The following is a 26,844-nucleotide window of genomic DNA, read 5'->3' as shown; positions in this document are numbered from 1 at the left end:
AGGCATGAGCCACCAGTGCCCTACTATTACAGTTTGTATTTCTATTTGTTAATACTTTCTTTATGCTCTGAAGTATCTATTTTGGAGAAAGTTTATGTGCTGCTGAGAAGACTGTGTATTCTATGGCTGATGCCAGAATATTCTGTAAAAATTTGTTGTCTGTTTTTGATCTGTAATGTCATTTAATCCTTAAATTTACTGACTTGTCTTTTGTGGAAAGTGGGGTATTCAAGTTACCACAAATACTGTTTTGGGATCTATCTGTGCTTTGGTGTCCAGTAGTGTTTTTGAAGCTGGGTACACTGATGTTTTGTGTGTATGTTAAAAATGTTTATATCCTCTTGTTGAATGGTTTCCTTTATTGCTATGAAGTGATTTTCTTCACCCTTCTCAGTGCTCTAGGTATTTTTAAATAAAAATATAGTGGACTCCTGCATGATTTGGGCTTCATTTGCTTGAAAAACCTTTTTCTATCCTTTTACAGTGAACCTGAGTTTGTCTTATGGTGATCACATGAGATGGAAGGGTTGGGAATAAGGAAGTGGCTGATGTTGATCTTTCCATTCATTTCTCCATTAGAGTTCCTTCTCTGGGACTAAACTGAGCCTGACAGACAAAAAGGATAAACTTCTTTCACAGAAGGCAACAGTTAGGATGTGGTATGAATCAAAGAGGTAGTGTGTACCGAATTCAGAGAAATGGACTTCCCTCTTATGTCACAACTGGGCAGGCTGAGGGGTGAATGGTTGACATTTAATCTGACTTCTGAGATCTGAATCACATGCATACGTGGAACTGTAGAGAAAAGGCAATCCAGGAGTACAATGGTGTGAACCTGAGTGCATACTTCCAACATCTCCACAGTAAGCAGCAGTAGTAATTTTGGTCATCTTTTGGGACCCTCCCTCACTGGAGTCTGAAATGACCACAAAGACAAAATAGCTTTGATACATGAACGTTTTACTACGGTGAATATTGGCATCCCAGATAGAGTGGTGCTGTTAAACTGAAGTAATCCAGATTAAATATAAGGCGACCAGTGAGCCAGGCAACCTTTTTCTTCCACATTTGAGAAAAATCACATTGGTGGCCCTAGAATTGGTTGTCTTGCCTTGTCTCTCTGTAGTTCCAGCAACTCCACCTCCAGAGACAGCTTATACATCTCCAGGGCCATTTTTACCTCCTCTGCACTTGCGAGGCAGTGCATGAGTTTTCTGCCCTCCAGCACTTGCTCACAGCCTTCAGGAACATCCTGAAAGAGATGTTGGGGTAGGGGGAGGGTGGCAAGAAGGCCCCACTGACCATCCAGAGAGAGAGAACAGTAGGATCTATAGTCTAGAAAAAGCAAGGTTAGGACTAAGTTCTTCCCAGGCTCAGAGGATTCTAGGAGGATTCTAACATCCCAACAGATGTTTTTTCAGATCACTGTCTAGAGGAGAGCTTTCTGGGAAATACTGTGTTTAGGGCTTGGCAGCAGTGAACTTTCTTGAGTCGTATACCACTTACCCACTCACACTTGGGCAGCTCTGGGTACCAGGTTCCATCCTCTGAGCAAGTAATATTTTGTGGACCCACCACTGAAAAGCCAGAGTCACAGTGGACAGTGAAATTTTCCATCGCGACATAGTGAGCCTTATCCATAGACAGCTTTCCATTTTCGATCTCTGGTTTTAGGCACAGAGCTGGAGGGAATATATATTTATGTAACGTTAAAGGCTAAGGAAAACATGATACTTGACTCAGTAGGAATGCTATATTTTTAATCATTTACTTCATTTTTGTGAAAATAGCATTGCCAAGTCTTTGTTATTTATTAATATATACATAATTTATTAGTATGTGTTATTAGCTATCAGATTTGGGGATTTGTGCTTTATGTGACTATCGTATGTTTAAGTTTCACAATACACATATGAAGCGAGTGCTGCTATTACTACTCTTTTACCTGTGAGAAAGTTGAGGTAGAGAGAGAGCAATGAAGGTTTTCAATAAAGGGATGGAGTGTAAATAAACAACTGTCCTTCACAGCCAAGATGATCACGTCTCTAGCTTTCAAATTTCACTTGCTCTTTCTTATTTTCCTGTGTTCAGTGGAGACAGTGGCAAATAGATAATGACTTTATTAACGTAACATTGGTGTGTGTGGATGCAATCCTAGATGTGTGTGAAAGCTAGAACCAGTTGCATCTTCTCCTGTCAGAAACACCTGATTGTGATATTTAGAATTGCTGGAGAGACCTTGAGACCTGACCTGAACACCAGAACAACTTTCCTCAAGGATGTTGTTACAGACCTACAGGTCCATGCATCAAAGTTGATGCTTGTAGAATAGTTCTGGAAATAAATGCAAGAAACTGAAGGAGGTTGAATTTTGCAATGAGGAGAAAGACACAAAGGGGAGGAGCAGGCGTATGCCTGTTGTATTTTTTTGCATGAAATAATATCTGCCTATAGTTGAAGTAAATGAAATTAAATGGCTCCGTGCTGTTTCTGGCAGGGAAGAACTTTGCCCTTTACCCTCTCCTGACAAGTTCTTCTGCTTGCTCACAGGCCGAGAAGGGAGGGGAGTTACCTTTACAAAGAGGGGCTGCTGGCGTCCACTGGGAAGAGCTGCAGGAGAGTTTTGCTGGTCCCACCAGTGTGTATCCTTCATCACATCCATAGAGAACCTCATATTTAAAGATATTGTAGGAACTAACCCGTGTGTGGTGTCCATGTGCAATGCTAGGCGGGAAATTGCAACCTTGATAACGAGAGGGGGGAAACAAGAAAGAGAGGTGGTGAGATTGTAGAAGATGGCGAATAATCACATCCTCCAAAGGAGTCATTTTTGTCCTTCTGTCTTCTCTGCTGTAAGATTTCCAGATCAAACCCTCACACAGCCTTTTGCAAGTCTCAGCTTGTGGGAGGGTAGAAAGTCTGGAGACATAAAGACTTAAGCCTTCTTTCATCCCATTGGCAAGTTCCTTCAACTTTATCTCGTTTAGGAACCATTTGTGCACGAAGGAAGATTCAGCCCCAAATCACAACTAGTGATGCCCTCCGGCAGCCTCAAATGAAATACAGAGATGTTAAGTCAGTCCAGAAATCTCCGAGTCTTTTCTCCCTGCTCGTAACTTTTCATACATCTCCACTAAGAAAATGCCACACTTGAAATATTTTAGAAGAGTGCTTGCGCATGGGAACCAGGTACGGAGCTGCCCCCGGAAATGGAAGGTTATCAGGGTCCATGAACTTTCTCATGTTAAAGAAAATAGGTCAGAGGCAATGTCAGAAAATGCCCGTGACAGTACTATAACAATGGAAGCTTCCCTCCCATGCTGAAACCAAGTAACAATTGTTTCAGGAATCTTAGAACATTTACCAACACACAAGCGTTTAGAAAACCCTTTTCTCAAAAGGAGGATATTCTTAGGGAAGGAGCACAAGGTCACAATGCCTGTGTGTCTCTGATCATATGAAATAATATTAAAATGAACCCCGTGGGCTGGGAAGTTGGCTCAGTGGTAGAGTGCTTGCCTTGCATGCATGAGGCCCTGGGTTCGATTCCTCAGCACCACATAAGCAGAAAAAAGCCGGAAGTGGCGCTGTGGCTCAAGTGGTAGAGTGCTCGCCTTGAGCTGAAGAGCTGAGGGACAGCACCCAGGCCCAGAGTTCAGGCCCCACGACCGGACCCAAAAAAAAACAAAAAAAAAAACAAAAAAAAATGAACCCCACAAAATGGAAACAAGGGTATTTTTTTCTTTGCTGCTGTTTTTGTTTTGTTTTCCTTTTTGCCTGGTTTGTTCATTTATCTGTCTTCGGGAGGGTGAAGGAGGGCACAGATATGGAGGAACAAAGGGTGGACAAATACAACAGTGGTGCTCACTAGACCCTATGTTGACAATGAACTAGCCAACTTGTGGGTGAGGACAGGAGGGAAAAACTGGGAGAGAGTGAGGGAAGGGATGACATTTTCCAAAAAGACATGCACTCATCACCTCACTTTTGCCATTCTAATCCCTCTGTACGTCACCTTTATAATAATAATAAAAATTACAAAAAAGAAATCCCTCTTCTGCCCTTTCTCAAGGATACTTCACCTTTCATAATCGATATCTTCCTATAGGAGTTGTCTGTGTAGACTAATCAGCACAGCTAGCCACTGATAAGTATGTCATGCGTATCCCCTTCTATGACCTGTGTTCACACCAGCTTTCTGCCCTACAGCTCTCTGGTACACTTCCTTCTCCGTGGGCTGCTCGAGTCCCACTTGCCATGCAGGCCTCCTCTCGCTTCCCCAGAAAATGGCCATTTATTTCTCTGATGTCCCATTGCAGTTACCTATGCCACATTTCCTAAGATCATACTACAGTCCGGATACTACGCACAACATCTGTGTTATCACGTATGTATTTTAAAATGTATAGAATATATTTACTTTTGTATTTTACTTTTCAATTCATAGCACGCATAGCATATCATATATATTTAAATTTATAGAAAGTAGCCTTTGTATTCACTGGCACACACTGTATGTGTGTATAAATGTACACAATGTGTTCATAATCTAGACAACATATGCATTTTTTCATCCAGCCATCACAGTATCATTTGAGATTGCATATTGTCATCTTTCCCACCTTTCCTAGGAGAAAACATATTCCTAGAGAGATTTAGTTTCTCACTCCAGCTGAAGCAACTATTGAGTGGCAAAGACAGAGTGAAAGGTTTAATTTACCCTGTCCTCTGCAGCTTCTGTCTAAAAGTTTCCAGCTAATATTTGACAACTATATTATCTATAGTTGAACATTTTTCTGTTTGGAGAGCAGGGAGTATATGTCAACCATCTTTGTACCTTTGCTGTTGATACTATGGGGCCAAAATAAACATTCACCTACATATAAGTCTGGGGCTTATGAATGGAATTTCTTAAACATCGAATGAAATATAGTCATTAAGAAAAGATCTTTTAAGCCGGGCATGGTGACTCACACCTGTAATCCTAGCTCAGGAGGCTGAGATCTAAGGATCACAGCTCAAGCCAGCCTGATCAAGAAAGTCTGTGAGACTCTTCTCTCCAATAAACCACTCAGAAAACCGGAAGTGGCACTATGGCCCAAGTGGTAGAGCACTAGCCTTGAGCTGAAGAGCTGAGGGACAGAGCCCAGGCCCAGAGTTCAAGCCTTAAGACTGCCAAAAAAAGAAAGAAAGAAAAAAAGAAAAGACCTCTTTACTATGCTGTTTGATTTTTTTGGTATAGTATATTGCAATATAGTCCAGGTTGGATTAAACATTATGTGCTCTAGGCTGGCCTCCACATCATGATCTTTCTGTCTCGGCACAAGAGTGCTGAGATTATAGATATGTGCTACCACATCAGACTTGAAAAATATTTTTTATGAGGGGCTGGGAAGGTGGCTCAGTGGTAGAGCACTTGCCTTGCATGCATGAGGCCCTGGGTTCGATTGCCCAGCACCACATAAGCAAACAGAAAAAAGCCGGAAGTGGCGCTGTGGCTCAAGTGGTAGAGTGCTAGCCTTGAGCTGAAGAGCTGAGGGACAGGGCCCAGGCCCAGAGTTCAGGCCCCACGACCGGACCCCAAAAAAAATATTTTTTATGAATGAATTCAGCAAGTATTTCTGTAATTTATCCTCAGAAGGCTGTCCAGCAGACAATGGACAATATCCTGGCCATACTCTTCCATTTAAAATTAAAGCAGTTACTTATATCTGCATCTATAAATACCCCTAGTATAGTTGGTCTCACAGATCTTCACAAAGCCTTTTAGTGCTTAATGGTTAAGGGCAATTATTCTCTAAATTACATACCTCGTATCATAATTACTTAATGATTTTAGTTTATGGAGTGATTTGTAATTTTACTCTAGCAAATTTATTTGTTGTGTATAATAACATAAAATTGTTTTTGTTGATGGCAAATATGTTCTAGTCAATCATTAGTCATAAAATAGAAAAAAGCAAAGCCTATAGAAGATTAACTTTTAGGCATTTAGGAATATTCATTGACATGCCAACCTTAACACAGAAATTTTTTTGTTAGATAAGTCCCTCAAGTGTTTGAAATATTTAGCTTTCTGAACAATAATAACCTATAAAGAGCTAAAATTTTTGCAAATATATTTTTAATAATGCACATACTTCCTTGTACTTCAAAATTGTACTGAATGGTAACCATTTGTGTAGCTAAAATTTAAGCATGAATTCTCCTCCATACCTTGGATTTAAACCACAAACCAATCCTCATAGCTTCTACTCACCACACAGGACTGCTGGACACCAGAGCACCGACAGGAGCCCGAGGAGCCACGGTGCTTGGAAAATTCCCTGAAATTTGCAGGCCATGATACTGAATCTCAGGAAGGACTTGGAGATTTTTTCAGTCACCCTGAGTCAGGCGAAAGTTGTGTCACTGGAAGATTAATGCCAAGGTCAAGGAACTAGGTTTTTGAGTCACTGATGGGGAGGGGCAGAATTCAACAGACCTGGTACAGGACAGAATGTAACCTGGATCATCCAATAAAGTTCCAAACTGAGGGGTGAGGGCGGGGAGTGTTCTCTGGAATTCTGTGGCTATTTACAGTCATAATCCTAACACTTTCTCATGGGTTTCTCCCCCTGGTGACAGGAGCCCCTGTTGGCTTTTTGTCCCTATTTCTATCCCAAGCTGTACAGCAGGTTTTGCTGGGAGCCTCAGCTAAGAGGCCTGTTCCATGCCACCATGTTCCAGAGTTGTCAGGTCTTCAATAACTGGTGAGAATTCCCAGTGGGAAAGTGGAAGAAACAATAATCTATGATTTTCTTCCTAGAGCCTAATTGTCTCTAAAAGCACACCAGTCTAGGCTTGTGAAGACAGAAAAATACAGTCCAAACAGTTATCCCTTCAATATTTATATTTTCTTGATGTATCTATGAACCCAAATTAATTAATACTGGGGTTATACAACTTGGGAAGTAGAGGTGAGGTTACAATATGGGTAAAGTACACAGGGAAAATGAAAATGAAGAAAGATCAAGACAACCTGAAGAAAGTTCCATGGGGTTGAATGAGAGTGAAGGTCTTTCTGTCCTAACATTCTCTGGAGGGGGTGGGTGGGTGGGAAATAACAGCAACAACAACAACAAACACTTTAACAGATGAGCTGTAGATCTGAGTTCAATAGGAACAATATGGGCTGAAGTCAGTACACGAATAACCACTGAGGTCCCCTGTTCATATTCTTTACTTTAGCTCCATGAAAGGATGGAGAAGTTTTCAAGCTGTCTCTCATGTTTTGCCACTTGGGTCCACTGTACACAGTGGTTACTGTAAGATATACAGATAGTCATCCGAAGACAAAGATGAACAGAAAACATACAGAATGACTTTTTTATTGTAAAGATGCTGTACAGAGGGGTTACATGGACATGAGTAAGGCAATGAGTACATTACTTGTAGATCATTGTTACCCCTTCCCTTGTTGTTGACCCACTATCCCTTCCATCCCTCACCTCCCATATTCCTCTCCCCCTCCCCCTGAATTTGTAAAGTCCGTTTCCAATATACTGTCCTGTGGGTATCATCGTTGCAATGGGTCATCCTGTGTCCTTGTTTCACTGTTTTGTTATTCCCCTTTCCCCTCTCCAGATTAGACAAATAAGATGCAGGGTACCAAAATCAAGTACAGTGACAACAGGGGATATCCCACAGGGAGAAGAACATACAAAGGAAACAAAAAAAATCCCATAGTACATTTAAAACAACAACAGCAAGGACAGATCTCTTGTGTCCATATCTTGGGGTTCATTTCATTTAGCAAAAATATGGAACGCTTCATGAATTTGCATGTCATCCTTGCGCAGGGGCCATGTGAATCTTCTCTGTATCGTTCCAATTTTAGTATATGTGCTGCTGAAGCAAGCACCAGAATGACTTTTGCCACCAAACTGAGCTGGTGCAGAGGGCAAGAGAGGTTAACAAGCAAGTGCTTAGCTCTCCAAAATTAAAGAGGAACTTTCTTTACCAGCAAATGAATGAACCCCAGGAATATTGATGACAGTGGTTAAATTTCAAACTTTCTACTGAGAAAGGAAAGCAAATAAATCTACCATGTGGTTGCTTCATTCTATAAACAGGAACCAAGATAAATAAAGGACAGCATCTACTATCACTTAATGTCACTTTTAAGCACAGATTCTTCTTATTCATTGTATTCCAAACGTTTACAAGAATTGCTACATTTCTTTTAACATGTAAGTTTATTTCAGATGTAACTGTAATGTGTTCAAATTGACAAAGTTAATTCTCACCTGCACCATACATACTCAACCATGGAAATAGTTGTAAAGTTATTTCCTCCACAACCCCAGGGAGATTTTCTTGGTTATCACCATACATCATGGTTTTCCAAGAGTTCTCTTTTTGGAGGACAGTTTGGACGGCTTAGCAATCTAGAAAAACTCCCTTTCCCAAATTAAAACTAATTTTTCCAAATTACACATGGCATAGATGTCACTATCGATTTTCTTTAGAACCTACATGCAAATACCATAGAGTCTAATTGTAACTGTTAGAGCCTCACAGCTATAGATGATATATCCTGAAAATCATGATGGGTACAACCTGTTAATAGAGCTACTGTTATAACTCAAAGGTAGCTTTTTTAAAAAATCATTTACCAAAGAAACAAAAACAAAAAACAACTTAGCTGGGTGCCAGTGGCTCACACCTGGAATCCTAGCTACTTAGCAGGTTGAGAGCTGAGGAGTGCCATTTGAAGCCAGCCAGAACAGAAATGTTTGTGGGACTTTTTTTTTCTTTTTGGTCATGGAGCCTGAACTCTGGCCCTCAGCTCTTCAGCTCAAGGCTAGTGCTCTACCACTAGAGCCACAGCGCCACTTCCGGCTTTTTTTGCTTATGTGGTGCTGAGGAATCAAAGCCAGGGCCTCATGCATGCAAGGCAAGCACTCTACTACTGAGCCACCTTCCCAGATCCTGTTTGTGGGACTTTTATGTCTAAGAAAAAAACAGGCAGTGGAGGCTGTGGCTCAAGTGCTAGAGCTGTAGGACAGAGCTCAGGTCTTGAGTTCAAGCCCCAGAAATGGTATCCCCCCCAAAAAGAGTGAGGCCATTGAAGGAAGGGATTGAGTGGAGAAGGGGGTGTAAGCATTATGCCCACCTTTGGTGCTCAGCTCCACCCAGACCTGAGCTCCTTGCAGCACTGGAGTTCCCTCCATACAGCTGGCCCCTCCCACTCTCCGCCCAGACCCACCTGAACTCCCATCTACCTCACTTCCTATTCCCCAGAACCCTCCTGCTACCTAGACAGTGGAGGCCACCATGTGCGCTCTCTCTCTCTCTCTCTCTCTCTCTCTCTCTCTCGGGCAAATATGGCTCCTCTAATAAACCTTGTAGTCATCTTTCTCCTGTGCCTGCCTGCTGCCTCTGCGTGGTCCCCAGGGATGGATGGGATGGATCCTTTCGGGGGGACCCGAAGGGGGCTCTCAGGGGCCTGAGCAACGAGCAATGTTCTCGCTCTTGCTCTGGTATTTCGTTACAGAAGAGTGAAGAGTGTGCACTTTGACGTTCCAATGAAGTGTTGGTTCTCTTCTGTAGGCCCAGAGCAGGCATGTTCTAGACGTGGAAGCAGTAAGGCAAAAATAGAGATATAAATACAACTTGAATTTTCCAGCTTTCATTTTTTTTTCTGAGATAAAAAAAAAAAGAAGGGGAAGGGTGAAGTTAAAGACAGACATTTTAGGCAATGGATATGTGCACTGAGTGCAAGTTATGGCTGTGTTACCTACTGGCAAGGATAACAACACAAACAAACATATCTGACACATTATTATTTATTTAACCAACATAGAATCAAATGAAAGTAGACATTTGAACCATAATGGCTAGGTAACCAGCCGCTACTCATCTTCAACAACTAACCACATGAGGTTCTTCTGGCCAAGAAACTCCTCAACCTGAGCTGGTACTTAGTAATGTGTGAAGTTGCTGAGTGAGGATTCTATATATTTATTTAAAGGGACAAGTAGGCCCCTGAGGTCCTTAGGTTTAGGAAATGGCTGGTAGCTCTTTGTCCACTTATCTTTCTGCGCTTGCAATTGTTCAATCTCCAGAAGTAGTTTATACACCTGTAGGGCCTTTACCACATCTTCTGATTGTGGGAGACACTGTAACAACTTGCTTCCAGCAAGTACTTGTTCACAGCCAGCAGGCACCACCTGAAGGTGATTGAAAGAAATGGCTAGGGGAGGGTGGGATCTGAAGGGGAAAACTAAGGAAAGCTGACTGAAGAGACTGCATTTTAGCAGGTGTGTTCCCAAGCAGAGGAGCCCACATCTGCTCTTGAAGAGCAGTGGAGGGTGGGGTGGGAGGAGTCACAGTAGAGGTAGGAAAAAAAAATACAGAACATCCCCGGGAACCCATAGAATATCTCCATCAGGACAGCTGAGTAGCTTTTGGGGGCCAACTAGAAATGGAATAAATTCTGGTAGAAGATGTACAGAGTGGGTCTCTACATCCATGTCTAGGAGACCCTGAAGTCTGCAGTTTGGACTCCAACCATAGAGCAGAAAACCTTTCCAGGCTTGCTACAGTGTTGGGAAGCCAAAAATTGCCAAGTTTGGCAAATGACTTAAGCATCCTAACAAGAGTCAGATGTCACAGCTGTTGGCTAGGGCAGAGTTAAGGAGGAGTTCACCATATGAGGAGGAAGTCAGAACTTCCCTGCATTGTGCCACATACCTTCACACACTTGGGTACCACTGGATACCAAATACTTTTCTCTGAGCACATGATATTGTAAGGACCGACCACTTTATAACCAGCATTACAATAGATGGTGACATTTTCCAGTTCAAAATAGTGGTCCTTTGTCATGGACAGCTTTCCATTTTCTATCACTGGTTTTGGACACAAGGCTAGAATGGAAACATATTTCAAACATTCTATGATTTCCAGAAAAAGGCATCCAAATAAACATTGGATGAGAAAAGTTACATTAAAAGTACAGTACATTAAACTCTGTTCCTATTTATGCTTAGACCTTACAAATTGTTCTAAGCTCCATTTCTGGCTTTCTTCTTTCTTAGGTATAATCTGAACAGTCACATCTAAGGAGAAGGTACTGCATGTTTCTATTTGCTGATTTTTTTTTTTTTGGGTCCGGTCATGGGGCCTGAACTCTGGGCCTGGGCACTGTCCCTCAGCTCTTCAGCTCAAAGCTAGCGCTCTACCATTTGAGCCACAGCGCCACTTCCGGCTTTTTTCTTTTTGCTTATGTGGTGCTAAGGAATCGAACCCAGGGCCTTGAGCATGCAAAGTAAGTGCTCTACCACTGAGCCACCTTCCCAGCCCTGCTGATTTTTTTTAAAAAATTCTTTTTTGGTCAATCCTGGGGCTTGAACTCTGGGCCTGGGCGCTGTCCCTCAGCTCTTCAGCTCAAGGCGAGAGCTCTACCATGTGAGCCACAGCACCACTTCTATTTGCTGAATTTTTATTAGCCTTATCCAATCTAATTTCTCATTGTAATTCTTTGAATTAGATACTGGTACTATCAGCATTTTAGCAGCAACAAAACTGAGAAGGTTAGGGAATTTGCATCTGGTAGAAATTAGGCTGTCGACTGATGTCCCCCTTTCTTCATGTGTGTATGAATGACTCTACATTCCATAGTTTCCGTTTCCCATGAGGACGGATCCTTAGGATCTTCCTGGGCCCAATGTAAACAGTTGTATTTGTTAGGAAAAGATGAAGGGAGCAGACCCAATAAAGACCTTTTCTTGATCCGTCTTGTTTCTATATAGACCACAAAGGAGAATCAACTGAGTGTGAAAAATTGGAAATAGTTGCCAGGCACTTGTGGCTCACTTCTGTAATCCTAGCAATTAAGGAGACTGAGATCTGAGGGTTATGGTTTGAAGCCAGCCTGGGCAGGAAAGTCTATCAGACCCTTATCTCCAATTGACCACCAAAAGGCTAGAAGTGGAGGTGTGGCTCAAGTGGAAGAATGTCAGCCTTGAGTCACAAAATGAAGGGATAGTCCCCAGACCCTGAGTCAGAGAGAGAGAGAGAGACAGAGAGAGACAGAGAGAGAGAGAGAGAGAGAAAGAGAGAGTGCAGGAGTTGTTTTAGAAGTGCATTCTGTGAGCTCTGTTCTGTCTTGCCAGTTCACTCTTGCCTACTTGTCTTCTGCCATGTTCTTTTTTTTGGGGGGGGGTCCAGTCGTGGGGCCTGAACTCTGGGCCTGGGAGCTGTCCCTCAGCTCTTCAGCTCAAGGCTAGCACTCTACCACTTGAGCCACAGCGCCACTTTCGGCTTTTTTGCTTATGTGGTGCTGAGGAACTGAACCCAGGGCCTCAGGCATGCATGGCAAGTGCTCTACCACTGAGCCACCTTCCCAGCCCCTCTTCTGCCATGTTCTAATGCAGTCTAGGAGAACCCAGCAGATATAAGCCCTTGGTATTCTTCTTAGATTTTCAAGCTTCAAGAACTATAAGCTTCTTTTTTTAAATTTTCAATAAATTACTCAGTCTGTGACACTGAGTCTGTGACTCATGGAAAGTGAATTAAGACACATCTTTTTTCTTTTCTTTTTTTGCCGGCCGTGGGGCTTGAACTCTGGGTCTGGGCGCTGTCCCTCAGCTCTTCAGCTCGTGGCTAGCACTCTACCACTTGAGCCACAGCGCCACTTCTGGCTTTTTCTGCCTAGGTGGTGCTGAGGAATTGAACCCAGGGCCTCATGCATGCAAGGCAAGCACTCTACCACTGAGCCACCCTCCCAGCCCAACACATCTTTTTTCTGAAGCTACTAATGAATGTGTTGAAGGAATAGGGAATAGACACAAGACCTTAAGAAATCTCATTAGACAAGTGTAATCACCAGAGTCAGCCTATATAGCAAGAAATCTAAGCCTACTAAAGTGTTGAGGGAAGGTAAGAGAATTCTGAAACAGGTGATAGTGAGTACAAATGACATATCAATGACAGACTTAACATGGTATATATGCATGTGTGACTATTACAATGAAACCCCCTTGTAAAATTAATATAATATGCTGAAATAAAACATATTTATTTATACAAATATATTCAAACATTTGTCTATATTTACTTGCTAAAATATGATAAAAATTATAGCCTTAACAGCAGGGGTAGTTTATTCCACTCAACCCCTGTACATTATCTTTAAGAGACTGGGGCCAGTCACTAGTTGAAATCACCAGCAGCAGGGCAATTAACATGAGGCTCTGAGCAGCTCTGAGCGATGCATCGGAAACTTCTGTACCCACGTCGCAGCACCTCGGGCTGCTTCTGAGAACAGTCTCAGAAGGAGTACACGATTTTGTTCTGATTTGCACTGATTGTGTTCTACAGAAGCATTCACTGTGAATCTCAATCTCCCCCCCTGTATTAGGTCCATTTCCAAGAAGCAGGGTTGAAACTAAACAATGGCTGGCCTTCAAGGAACCCACATCAACGGGGGATAGACCAGTGGAGACGTGTGTGAAGCTATTATCCTAAAGAGAGGGGATTCAGGAAGGCATTCCTTATAGTCTCAGGGAATCAAGGCCCTGAGGTTTATCGTGGTGACCTTTGCTCCTCTTCCTACTTTCTCTGGGTCAATCTCTGGCTGTCTCCCTTCCTCCACATAATCCTGTCTCCTATGAAGCCCTCCAAAATTAGTTCCTAGCCCTTGAGTCATTTTTCTCACACTTGAGTCATTTTTCTCGAGCTTTGCTGTAAAGAATTGTTTATATTGAAGAGACTGCCCAATGGTGACATTTCAGTGTCTTACCCCTATCAGAGACAGATGTTTACTGCTCTAGATTTTCCTTCTTCTAAGTTTAGCATAGTAACAGAGACATAGTTCTTCAGGTCTGAGTTAAAGCAAGGAAATAAAAAGGCTGATGTCAGTCACTGGACTCTAAGGGCCCCAATTCCTACCAAAGTCACTACTTCCTCTTAAGATCTTCCAATGTTACGCAGTCCTATAAATTAAGTCTTAGAGGGCAGCCATTATGCTTACCGACAATTCATGCAAGAAAAATGACATAATGAATCTTGGAGGGATTTCATCAACTCCACTGTCTTCCATCACAAGAAACTCATAAATACTCATCTCATGTCATTTCTTCTGAGGCTGCCTCTCATAATGTGGCTGTCATGTATCTGTGATCTTCTTTGCGCAATACTTCTTAGAAGAATAATCACACACTCACCAAGCCTTAAGAAGTTCACCATTTTGCGGATCATCCATATGGGATGATGATTTGGGGGCACCTGGGAAATCACAAGAACCAGTTCTCCCGGTATTCTTACCTGACTTACATGATGGCGTTTTAGGTGCCCATTTGCCATCTGCTTGGCATGAACTCCTTCCATCAATTGAAACAGGGAGGTAGCCTTTATCACACATGTAGAAAATATAGTCTCCGTAGGTGTAGAAACATACGTGGGTCAAGTCTCTCCTCTCACTTATGATTCTGATGTTCTCCAGATTTGGCTTCGGGCAACATACCTCTGATAGAGAAAAAGTGGTATGTAGATTTTATGAAATTATCAGGAAAGCACATCTTTTTATTGAAACCCTTACCCTCCCTTTGAAAAATGTTAGTGGTTAAACTCACAAAATTGATCAAGATGCATTGTACTTATAAACTTGTATGTTGAATCGTAACTCCTTTATACAACTACTTACAGGTAACTTTAAAAAAAATTATCAAGAATTTCTGGAAGGATGAGCACAATCAAATCCAGATTACAGTGACTGAAATAAATATTTAATCCTTTAATGTGCAGACATTGAGATATACCAATAAAGATCTTTCAGGGAACTTTCATTAATAGATACAATAAGGTACCAGAAATAGACCATAAAGTCATAGATCTATGTAATCTCTCAGAGAATTAAAACCATTGTTCTAAAGAAATTCAATAAACTTCAAGAAAACACAGAAAAACAGTTGAGAAATTTAATAGCTTTTTCTTTACTCAAAGAATAGCCAAGTGCTGGTGGCTCATGCCTATAATCCTAGCTACTCAGGAGACTGAGATCTGAGGATCTTGGTTCAAAGCCAGCATAGGCAGGAAAGTCTGTGAGACTCTTACTTCCAATTGAACAACAAAAAAGCTAAAAGTAGAGTGGTGGCTCAAGTGGTAGAGCACTAGCCTTGAGCAACAAACCTCAGGGACAGTGCCCAGGCTCTGAATTCAAGCCGCAGGACTGGCACGTGTGTGTGCGTGTGTGCGCGCGCATACACACACACATACCAAAGAGTAATCCTGAAGCTGGTAAGTACAGTAAACAAAATAAAAAATGCTCTAGAAGATACCAGTATCAGCATAAGTCAGACAGCAAAAAAATCAGTAAGACAGACAAAAATCAATGAGATTAAAGATTTTCAGAGGATTGGGAAAATGGAATAGTAGTGGATAGTAGCATCTTTAGAGATAGAAAAAGAACAGTGCAGAGAGGTCAAAAAGGCCCCATCTCAACCAATAAAAAAACAGGCACTGTGGGGTTGCCTGTCATATCAGCTACATAGGAAGCATAAATGCGGTAGACTGAGGTCCAGGCCAGCTCTGGCAAAAGAACAACCTTATTTGGAAAATAATAAAAGCACAAAAGATAAAAAGTATGGCAATGAAAAGGGCATTTATAGCAATAAAATGTTAAACTAACCAGCAGTAAAATATACCATTCAGAATTTATGTACATTTGATATGTCATTTCAAAATAAAAATTTGTTTTAAAAATGAACGAAATCAACAGTTGAATACATTTTGAAACCAAACCTATAAAATATGCATATTTTCAACCACACACTAATTATGTACCCAAAAATAATGACTATATTCTAGGCAATGGAGCAGGTCCCAGGAAATTTCAAAGACTGTACTCCACATGGTCAATAGAAAAGAAGCAGAGCACATTCAGGAAAAGACATTTTGAGTCCACTTACTCTCACATCCTCTGGAAGGTGTCCATGTCAAATTTTCCTGACAGATCACAGTCTGAGGCTCTTTTGAAACTGATCGGTAGCCAGGCTTGCACTGATATTTTAACTGTGTCCCGACTCCAAAGATGGTCACATTTTTTGTGGGAAAGATGTGGCTTTCCCAGGAAGCAAAAGGAATGTCTGGTAAGTTAGTACAACCATCTAGTCATGAGGAAGAAAGAATAAAGATGAATGAAAATGGTTTCTAGGATTGCCAAAGACACCCACAAGACTGACCCCCCCCCAACAAAAAAGAAGATAGTAGCTTTATTCAACAAACAACTGGAAGTAAGGATAATGAAATCAGGAAGATCAGGCAGCATCACTTCTCAATAGCCGCTGTGGCTCTGAGAGGTTGTGCGGGAGGGGTCACTGCGCTTCTGAGAGGCACGGTGTAGGAAAGAGGTAGTGCTAGGTGTTGGTCCAGCCACCAGAGTGCGCAATTCTCCTTCCACCTCCCTGCACTGCAGAATGGCCTTCTTCAGAAGGAGGTATTAGCATGACTGGAGAAGCATAGCAATCACCCGCTCCAAGATAAGATTCACTCAATGGTCTCTCTGCCTAAGGCGGAACTAATTTAAGAGGTATTTCCCTTGATATTAGGACACTGTCCCCTGGAAATCCAGGATGTCATGTCAAGAACTTTTGAAGGTGGGTCTTAATCTGGTATGTTTGCCATTCAAGCATATACTAATGGTCAATGTCAAATGAAAAGGAGAAACTGATCTGTCAAGTTCAATATTTCTTGAGTTCCATCTCTACACGGTTTGAATGACACCTATGTTCTTGTGATAGCAGAAAGGGACAGACAAATCACAATTCAGTGATGGCGTCTGTCACCACTGATTCAGTATGTGAATGGACTAGTGTCTTAACAACTCAGTTTGATCATATTTGCAATGGGATATAAACTTTAGAACTGATGTGAATATTAAATGGGTTAATTAACACATCATATTTAGACTGGTGTTTGGTATGAAAAAGTGTTCAATGAGTATAACTATTAGAAATAGGCATTACTAATATTTTTGAGTTATGTATATGTGTATGCATATATACCACTCAGAACAGTATTATGATATGTTATATAAAGACTACTCAAATATCTAGATCATATATATGTACATATACATATATATACATATATATGCATACATATACATGAACATATATATCAGTGATATAGAATTCAAAAACATATTACATATATACATATGTATATATCACGTATGCATAGCATATGCAAATACAACATACATCACAACGTATATATGAACTCTCCTTCAAGAGGAATTTCACCTTCCATCTTTCAAGACATATCTATAATTTATTGATAAATAAAATTTATGTTTATTATTACTTACCGGAGAAGTTTTGGAATGATTATATAATCTAATCTATCATCAAAATCCTTGGAGTGACAACTATAATGCGTATGAAATATTTCCAGGATGCTAAGAGATTGCTATCAAGATCTTCCTTCTAACAAGACAACTATGGAAAAGCATAGCCTTAGCACATGAATATTGGGATGAAAGGATGCTTGTGCTTATAAAGCATCCCACATCTGTATTCCACATAACTTCATATGGCACATCTAGCCACCTCTACACTGTCTGTACTTACTGGGTTGGCAGGTGGGAACAGAAGGGTACCATTGGTTATTGACTTCACAACGGATCGAACTGCTGCCTCTGAGAACATAGCCATTCATGCAGCTAATCACAATGGTGTCTTTGTAAACATAGAAGGCTTTGAATCCAGATGCTAAAATTGCTTTCGGAATCTGGGGCTTCTGACAAATGATTTCTAAAAGCGAACAAGAAAAATGTCTAAGTTATAAAGGAGAAATAGCAATAAACATGTAACTACAACTTCAGAGGCTGACACAGGAAGATGGTGAGTTACAAAGCCAATCTGGGTGGCAGAATGAGACCCTACCTCAAATGAACACAGAAGGGGTGGAAAGAAGAGAGAGAGAGAGAGACAGAGAGAGACAGAGAGAGAGAGACAGAGATGTGACTGCAAATGTTGGCATGCCTCAAAAGAAGACATGATACAGGTAGGTACAATAAACACATAAGAAAGCTTTATGTGTTCTTTCAGTACCCAGGAAACTGAACTGGGCATCTGTCTTGTCCCACACTTCAGATTGCTGCTCCTTTTATGCCTTCTCTTCACTTTCATTTTGATTCCTGGGTATGACATGCTACGGCCTTCATTATCTGGCCTGTGCCACCCTTCCCAGCCACAGCTCCTGCTGTATGCCCTGGTGCCGTCCTGACTCCAGACATGTTGAACTCCATTCACGATTAGGATCATCTTACCCCAGTATTGGATGTATCCTGTGCTGACTAAGATCAGGAAATGGAATGTATTTTGAAGGCACTTTCATAGTGGGAATGAAGAATGCGTTAGAGGGGCTGGGAAGGTGGCTCAGTGGTAGAGCGTTTGCCTTGCATGCCTGAGGCCCTGGGTTCGATCCCTCAGCACCACATAAGCAAAAAGGAAAAAGCTGGAAGTGGCGCTGTGGCTCAAGTGGTAGGGCACTAGCCTTGAGCTGAAGAGCTGAGGGACAGTGCTCAGGCCCAGAGTTCAGGCCCCACAACCAGACCAAAAAAAAAGAGAGAATGTGTTAGACCAGCAAGCTGAACTGCTGGACAAACATTGCTTCTGCCTTCCCGCTTCTGCCTCCTGGGAAGGTTGTGTGAGACAATGGTTAACGTTGTTACTATCTACAACGTGTCCATTCCTTCTGGAATAAACAGACTCTAGGCACAAGTAAGAGACTAATTCTGGTCAAAATGACAAGTGTGACTTCCAAGTCAAGAATTGAAGAGCCGAGGTGTCCGGGCTCTTGTTTGCTTCTCTTGCTGAGCTGTCTAAGGATGTTATAACAGGGGGGTGTTGGAAAAATCTAAACAATCCTGACTATTGTATGTGCACAAGAATTACTCTAAAAACTTTCCTAGCCTAAGAGCACATGAGAAAGAATTTGAAAAATCTTCCCATAGAAGAGCCAGTGGTTGGGGCTGGGAAGGTGGCTCAGTGGTAGAGTGTTTGCCTTGCATGCCTGAGGCCCTGGGTTCGATTCCTCAGCACCACATAAGCAAAAAGAAAACAAAGCCAGAAGTGGCACTGTGGCTCAAGTGGTAGAGTGCTAGCCTTGAGCTGAAGAGCTGAGGGGCAGCGCCCAGGCCCAGAGTTCAGGCCCCACGACCGGACCCAAAAAAACAAAAAACAAAAAAAAGAAGAGCCAGTGGTTGGGGCTGGGAAGGTGGCTCAGTGGTAGAGTGCTTGCCTTGAATGCATGAAGCCCTGGGTTTGATTCCTCAGTACTACATAAGCAGAGAAAACTGGAAGTGGCGCAGTGGCTCAAGTGGTAGAGTATTAGTCTTGAGCTGAAGAGCTGAGGGGCAGTGCCCAGGTCCAGAGTTCAGGCCCCAAGATCAACCAAAAAGAAGATCCAGTGACTCATGCCTGTAATTCTAGCCATTCAGGAGGCTAAGATCTGAGGATCGAGGTTTGAAGCCAGCCTGGGCAGAAAAGTTTCTGTGAGACTCATCTCCAGTTAATCACCTGAACACCAGAAGTGGTGCTGTAGCTCAAAGTAGTAGAGCTCTAGCCTTGAGCAAAAACAGCTTAGGGACAGTGCCCAGGCCCTGAATTCAAACCCCACAGCCAACCAAAAAAATCCCCCAAAACCAAAAAAATCACAGATTTCATTATGGATCCATATCCCAACATAGCTTATGCTGTCCTGATTAAAAGATTAAATTTAGCTAGGAAAACACACACAACAACTTTCATTGGATTAGTTTGTCTTTCTGTGACTTACTTTTACAGGTAGGAGGGCCCGGGCTCCAAACACCTATTGTTTTATTCACCACAGAGCAGAAAATGGAGGCGTTGCCTACGAGTGAGAAGTTGGGGTCACAGCCGTAGGTAACTAAGGAGCCATAGGTGAAGATTTCTTCAATTCCACCACTGTGTTTCCCATTGCTGATGACCGGAGGAGAATCACACTTGACACCTGAGAGGTGTGGATGAGGAGAAAGGAACAGTCAAAGAGGCCATCACTGCACATCTCAAATTCAACATTCAGATGGAGGATGCACAGAGTCACATAATCTAACACGGTTTAGGAATGTAACCATTGTGAGAAATAAATTTTACTTACTTACACATTCTGGGAGAGGATTACTCCAGTTAACTCCTCTTCCCTCGATATGACACTGACTAGTTGGCTCACCAACTAGTTGATATCTGGAAAGATAGGTAAAAGATGTCAGTGACATTTATCTTCCTCTGAGTAGCAATTGCCTGTGATGTTTTGGAGGTTTGTTGTTGTTGTTGTTGTTTGTTTTTCTTCATTTGTGTTGTTGGTGGTGGAGGTAGTGGTGGTGGTGGTGGTGTTGGTGTGTGTGTGTGTGTGTGTGTGTGTGTGTGTGTATAAAAGCAAGACTTACTTGAAAAATTCCAAAAGCAAGCCGGGTGCCAGTGACTCACGCCTGTAATCTAGCTACCCAGGAGGCTGAGATCTGAGGATTGAAGTTTAAAGCCAGCCCAAGCAGGAAAATCTTGGAGGCTCTTACCTCCAATTAACCGCCAGAAAACCAGAAGTGGTGCTGTGGCTCAAGTGGTAGAGTACTCGCCTTGAAGAGCTCAGGGGCAGTACCCAGGCCCAGAGTTCAAGCCCCATGACTGACCAAAGACTGACCAAAAAGAAATTCCAGGGGCTGGGAAGGTGGCTCAGTGGTAGAGTGTTTGCCTTGCATGCATGAGGCTCTGGGTTCGATTCCTCAGCACCACATAAGGAGAAAAGGCTGGAAGTGGCACTTTGGCTCAAGTAGTAGAGCGCTAGCCTTGAGCTGAAGAGCTGAGGGACAGAGTTCAGGCCCCACGACTGACAAAAAAAAAATTCCAAAAGCAAAAAGGTTTAGAAGCATGGCTCGAGTGGCAGAGTCCCTGCCCCACAAGCAAAAGGCCCTGAGCTCAAATCCCAGTACCACAAAGGAAAAAGAAAAAGATAAATCGTATCAAAACTAAAATGTTCCTTTTCTCCAGTCCAACAACCTGATTTCTGGACATTTATCATTTTAGAGATAGGGACCTTTTTTTTCTGCTAAGGGGCACTTGGATATTTATAACATCATCTGCAGGCCATACATATTGGCTGCCCTTCCTGTGAACAGCATACATGTCTGTGCTATCATGTACCCATGATTTCTAAGGGCCCCAAATAGCAATGCACATATAAAATACACAGAATGAGACATGAAACACCAACATGTCTACATGTGAGAACCACTAAATAAATTTATGATGCTATATTGCAGTCATTAGAAAACTTGTTTGGATCTGGGACATTCCCCAAAGGTTCTGGGACACCATATTGGCCACATGGTGAATGGTAGGGTCTGGCATCTTGTCTTCATGGTGGGGAGGTGATGACCCTCCCCACCCCACCCCATCCCCCAGGTGATGGGCGTACCCGAATCCCTGGAGGCAGGGGCAGGCACTTGGCGATGGGTTGCTGGACCTGTCAGTCCAGTGCCTGGGACTGGGAATTTCCTGAGACCCTGCCCCCTGCCCTGACTCTTTAGGCCTAGACCAGCACAGGAGCCATTACTCCATGCCACCTGTCTCCGTGTTCGTGTCCTGTCTCCTGTCTTGTCTCCAGTCTCCATGGCATCCCAATTCAGCTCTCCGCTGGAGCTGAATTGGTTTGTTAGGATTGTTTTTGTTCTTTCTTTCCTCTCTGGCCTGTTTCCTGTGTTAAGTGTATTTGTGGGCTGCAGGCTTTTACAACATTGACTGCCTGCAGACTTCCAGTGCTCTAATAAAGACGCCAAGATTCAATCCTTCAAAATGTGGCTTCTCTGAATTTTCGCCTTATAACAATGGGACTTGGTCCCAACATGGTGGCACTATTGGAAGGCTGTAGGAACTTTAGGACCTAGGTCTCGTTGGAGGAAGTAGCTCATTTAGGGACATGCTCTTGGAGGCATCCCTGTCATTTCCTCTTGCTCTTTTTGCTTTCAGGCCACCATGAGGTGAGAAGCTTTGTCCTACTGCGTTTCCCCCCACCATAATGGACTGCCTTACCACAGGCCCAAGGAGATGGAGGCTAAGCTGCCACGAATCGAATCTTCTAAAATCATGGGCAAAAAAAAATAAGGCTTTCTCCTTTTAAATTGTGTGTCTCAGATTATTTTGTCACAGTAATAAAAAGCTAGCATAATACCCATAGGAGCTCGCTCACTCTCTCTTACACACACACACACACACACACACACACATACAGAATGGCTAAATAGGTGCAGGAAAATCAAAGCTCTTCAGTGTATATGTGTCTTACTTCAGGCTGTTCTAACAGAATTAGAGTGTAGAACGTAACAGAAATCTCATTCTCACAGTGCTGCGGACTCGGAAGTTCAGGACTGAGTTATCATGGCTGAGTTCTGGTGAGGAATACCCACGCCACCCCCTCCCGCCCCCCCAATCCTGGTGTCTGTCTTCTTATTGTGGTCTCAGGAGGTGGAAGAGAGATGGAAGGAAGCAAGCTTTCTCCTGTATCTCTTTTTTTTTTTAATTTTTTTTTTTTTGCCAGTCCCTGGGGCCTGAACTCTGGGCTTGGGCGCTGTCCCTCAGCTCTTCAGCTCAAGGCGAGTGCTCTACCACTTGAGCCGCTGCACGAATTCCTGCTTTTTCTGCTTATGTGGTGCTGAGGAATCGAACCCAGGGCCTCATGCATGCGAGGCGAGCACTCTACTGCTGAGCCACCTTCCCAGCCCTCTATCTCTCTTTTAAAGACACTGAACCATTTGTGAGTTCCCTCTCCCAAAGACCATCCCATTGGGAATATAAAGTAAGCATGTGGCAGAATGCAAGGGCCATTCGTTCCATAACCCTATCATGAAAAGAAAAAACTAAAAGCAAGATGTCAGCATATAGTCAGACATCTTCCATGTAAAATTGTGGTTGAACTATTGCTCCTTGGTATGTTTATGTAAGTAAAATGCTACACAACATTATGTTTCTTTTCGTAAGTACTATCCCTCACTTCCTGTCAGGAGGTGGAGGGAAAGGGGAGGGAGGTAAGTGGGTGGAAGTAAGAATTCTTTTTTTTTTGGAGGGGGGTCCCGTTGTGGGGCCTGAACTCTGGGCCTGGGAGTTGTCCCTCAGCTCTTCAGCTCAAGGCTAGCGCTCTACCATTTGAGCCACAGCGCCACTTCTGGCTTTTTTCTTTTTGCTTATGTGGTGCTGAGGAATCGAACTCAGGGCCTCAGGCATGCAAGGCAAGCGCTCTACCACTGAGCCACCTTCCCAGCCCCGGAAGTAAGAATTCTTGAATACATGAATGCGTCGTCATTTTTATTCTTGGAACACATGAATGTATTCGCCCCTTATCAAAATCCCTTAAAAGGAGATTATTTCAGCTTGCCTTGTACTCACCCTTTTGAGCAGCTGAACTGTATGGTTGATCCATAGGCAAGATTAGACTTCATTTCTACTTTCCCATTCATTAACTCCCCTGGGGGTTTGCACTGTTTCTCTGGGAGGGAAATGAAAGTGATGATCAGCGATCTCATTAGAAAATATCTAATATTTATATCATTAGAAAGCCTGCTTAATTAACTTCTGCTTCCTGACAGATCCCCAGATTATTCTTAATGGTTACATTTTGCTTTGCTTTGTGTTGTTTTTTACACAAGGTCTCACTCCGGGCTGGCCTTTAAGTCATGATCCTCCTACCTCAGCCTCCCAGGCACTGGGATTACAGAACTGCACTACCACACCCAACTCAGTGCTAACTTCTTTCTGTCTCATTAAATTTTTATGATGGGGGAAAACAAAGGTAAATATAGAACCCATTTTTTCTGACATATTTTAAGGAGAAAAAATATCTATGTTTTGTTTATTTAATAAAATCACTGTGGTAATACAGGATGTGACATATTGACCAATTATACTCATAAGTGTATATTCTTTAAAATGTGCAACTGGTCACAGAGAGGCAGTAAAACAGGAAAATGGATGCTGTAAGCTAGATTGTGTAAGAAAAAAATATTTCATGGCGTTTTCCCAATTGATGTCTTCTAAATAGCGTATATAGGCAGTGTTGTTCTCTAAGACAATTTTGCTCAAAGATTTTCATCTGAATTAGAAATGTTATTTAGTTTTTCTGGGAACTTGCTGGAATAAGAGGTACAGGTAAGAATAAATATAATCAGGTGTTAGTGGCTCATGCTAGTTACTCAAAAGGCCGAGTCCTGAGGATCATGGTTCAAAGCCAGCCTGGGTAGGAAGGTCCATGAGACTCTTATCTCCAATTAATCACCAGAAAAGTGGAAGTGGTACTATGGCTCAAAGTGGTAGAGTACTATCCTTGAGCAAAAGAGCTCAGGGACAGCACCTAGGCCCTGAGTTCAAGCCCCACCACCACCACCACCAACAACAACAATAAATGTAGACACTTACTGACACAAAAGACAGGGTACATCCATTCACCATTGAAATTACAAGTAAGGTGACTTGAATTTATTTTCTTGTAGCCTAGGTTGCAGACGTATTTCAGAGCAGTTCCAGTTTTGAACCTTGTTAAATAAAACGGGTGGACTGGAGAAGCAAATGGCAATCTAGGAGGAGGATTACAGTCACCTGGACATCAAAATGACAAGGAACACCAACAGTTACATGTTGGGACAATGCCTCCCCATGAGTAGCAAGGTATTGACAGCAGGGCCATACTGCCCAGGGTTCAGTGACCACAGTGATTGCTTGCTTTCTGATTACTGATAACAATGATCATGAAAAGTTCATCAGTCCATCCCTGAATGAGTCACAAAAAGGTAAAAGTGGATGAATGCAATATCATTCTCTCAGATGTCCACAGCTGTGATTCAGAGTCCATGCTATGTAACACCACCTCTTGCTTATAATTAAGCAATATTCTTTAAATAACAATAGTATGTGTGAAACTAACATCCTCTACAAGTAAGAATGAGAAGAAGCCATTTGCTTTTTTTAAAGTCCATTTCCCCCCACTTTTTTTTGGTGGGGGAGGCGATGGTCCTGGGCCTTGAACTCAGGGCCTGGACACTGTCCCTGAGCTTCTTTTGTTCAAGGCCACTTGAGCCACACCTCTGGCTTTTTTTTTTTTGAGGTAAGAGTCTCGGGGTTTCCTGTTTGGTCTGTCTTCAAATTGCAATCCTCAGATTTTAGCCTCCAGAGTGGCTAGAATTACAGGTTTGAGCCACCTGCACCTGACTGTTTTCCTCATTTTATATTAGCATAACTTCATTTTTTTTTACTGTATTTTTTGTCTTTTATTTTTTTGGTACTGGGGATCAAACCCAAGATGTTGCACTTGCTAGGCAAGTGCTTTGTCACTGAGTGATATCATAGCCCTTTTATTAGTATAATTTTATTATCTTAAAGTTTTATACAAAGAGGTCCCAAATTCAACATGTCAGTTTACGAATACAATACAGCTATGTCATGATGTTCTTTAGGCATTTGGGTTTTGATTAGATTTCCTATACCAAACAAAAAATATTTTCAACATCCTCACAATGTAGAGGCTACCTTAAGCTCTTAAAAATAAAATTTTATTCATATTCTAGGTCTTACAAATGAGGGAAATCATACGACCTGCTTTTCTTTGGGCCTGGCTTACTTTACTTAATATAATTTTTTCCAAGTCTTTCCATTTCCTTATGGATGGAACAATGCTATTCTTTCTGATGGAAGCATAGAATTCCATTGTATATGTATACCACATTTTCTTGTTCCATTCATCTACTGAAGAGATCTCAACAACCCAAGTGCTTAGTGCAAAGGACTATGTATAATGAAGCATATTAACATGAACTACAACTTATGGAAACAAGACCCTGTATATAGTTCATTCTTTTTTCTCTATTGTTGTTTTTTTCTTTCTCTTAGTTTTTGGTACCTCGTGTTTCGCATATTAAACAATGTGGAGGGGAAAAGGAATCACAGAAATAGCAGAGCAATGGATGAACCACAGCAACATTGATACTCACTTGACACTATGCTGGATATAAACGTTACAACTTGGAGGAGGAAGTAGGAGGGGTGAATGGGAGATAAAGGTGGATGGGGTAACAATGATTAAAAACAAATGTACTGGGGGAAGGAGAAGGATTGGGATTGGGGGGGAGGGGGGAGGCTGGGAAGGGATATGAAGGGTAAACAAAGGAGGAGGATGCAATACTTGGTAAGAAATGTACGCATTATCCTGCCCATGTAATTGTAACCCCTCTGTACAGTATGTTCACAAATAAAATTAAATTAAATTAAAAAAAAACAAATGTACTTATTGCCTTACTTATGTAACTGTAACCCACTCCTCATCACCTTTTCAATAAAATAAAATAAAATTTAAAAACATCTGAAATAAAGGTTTCTTCTGCATTAAAATAAATACATAAAATCTTAATTCTATTTCTTTGGCAAGAATTAAAGTACTAAATTTCCTTCCACATGACCCAGTAGAATTATTACTGCCCACCCTGGGTTCTAAGCAATCCCAGGAGTAGTGGAATTTCTTCATAGTCATGCTGGTAGGTAATATGTATTTATTCCAAGTCATGAATATTTATAGATTCATAGGGAAGAAATTCTACAAGGGAAAAAGAAAGAGATGGCACTTTAAGGGGGTTGGTATAGCAAATTTCTTTAAATTCCAGGCCATCCATGGGAAAGGTGGATATTTATTAGCTGCTCCTTAAAGGCACATGCGTAACTAACCCATGTGGTGACAGGCCTTGTCTCCTCATTACTCACCAAGAATTGGAGTCATCAGAATAGCGACCAAGGTCAT

The 26,844-nt window shown here is 42.1% G+C and overlaps 1 protein-coding gene across 1 annotated transcript; it reads right to left on the bottom strand.

Moving 5' to 3' along the window:
* Positions 1–943: 943 nt before the first annotated feature.
* LOC105986441 (C4b-binding protein alpha chain-like) lies at positions 944–26,844 on the bottom strand. The gene is made up of 11 exons (XM_013017343.1): positions 26,808–26,844; positions 24,477–24,656; positions 23,451–23,550; positions 20,173–20,258; positions 19,831–20,025; positions 17,619–17,801; positions 15,957–16,154; positions 14,314–14,514; positions 2,573–2,743; positions 1,507–1,682; positions 944–1,252 (listed from the first exon to the last, which is right to left on the bottom strand). Exons 1-11 carry the CDS (start codon positions 26,842–26,844, stop codon positions 1,079–1,081), a joined length of 1,701 nt encoding a protein of 566 aa, XP_012872797.1. The 3' UTR covers positions 944–1,078.

The sequence above is a fragment of the Dipodomys ordii genome, unplaced genomic scaffold, assembly GCF_000151885.1.
Source record: "Dipodomys ordii isolate 6190 unplaced genomic scaffold, Dord_2.0 Scaffold35, whole genome shotgun sequence".
Classification (NCBI taxonomy): Eukaryota; Metazoa; Chordata; class Mammalia; order Rodentia; family Heteromyidae; genus Dipodomys; species Dipodomys ordii.
The sequence above is the reverse complement of the archived record's forward strand: the minus strand, read 5'-3'. Positions and strand labels throughout refer to the sequence as shown.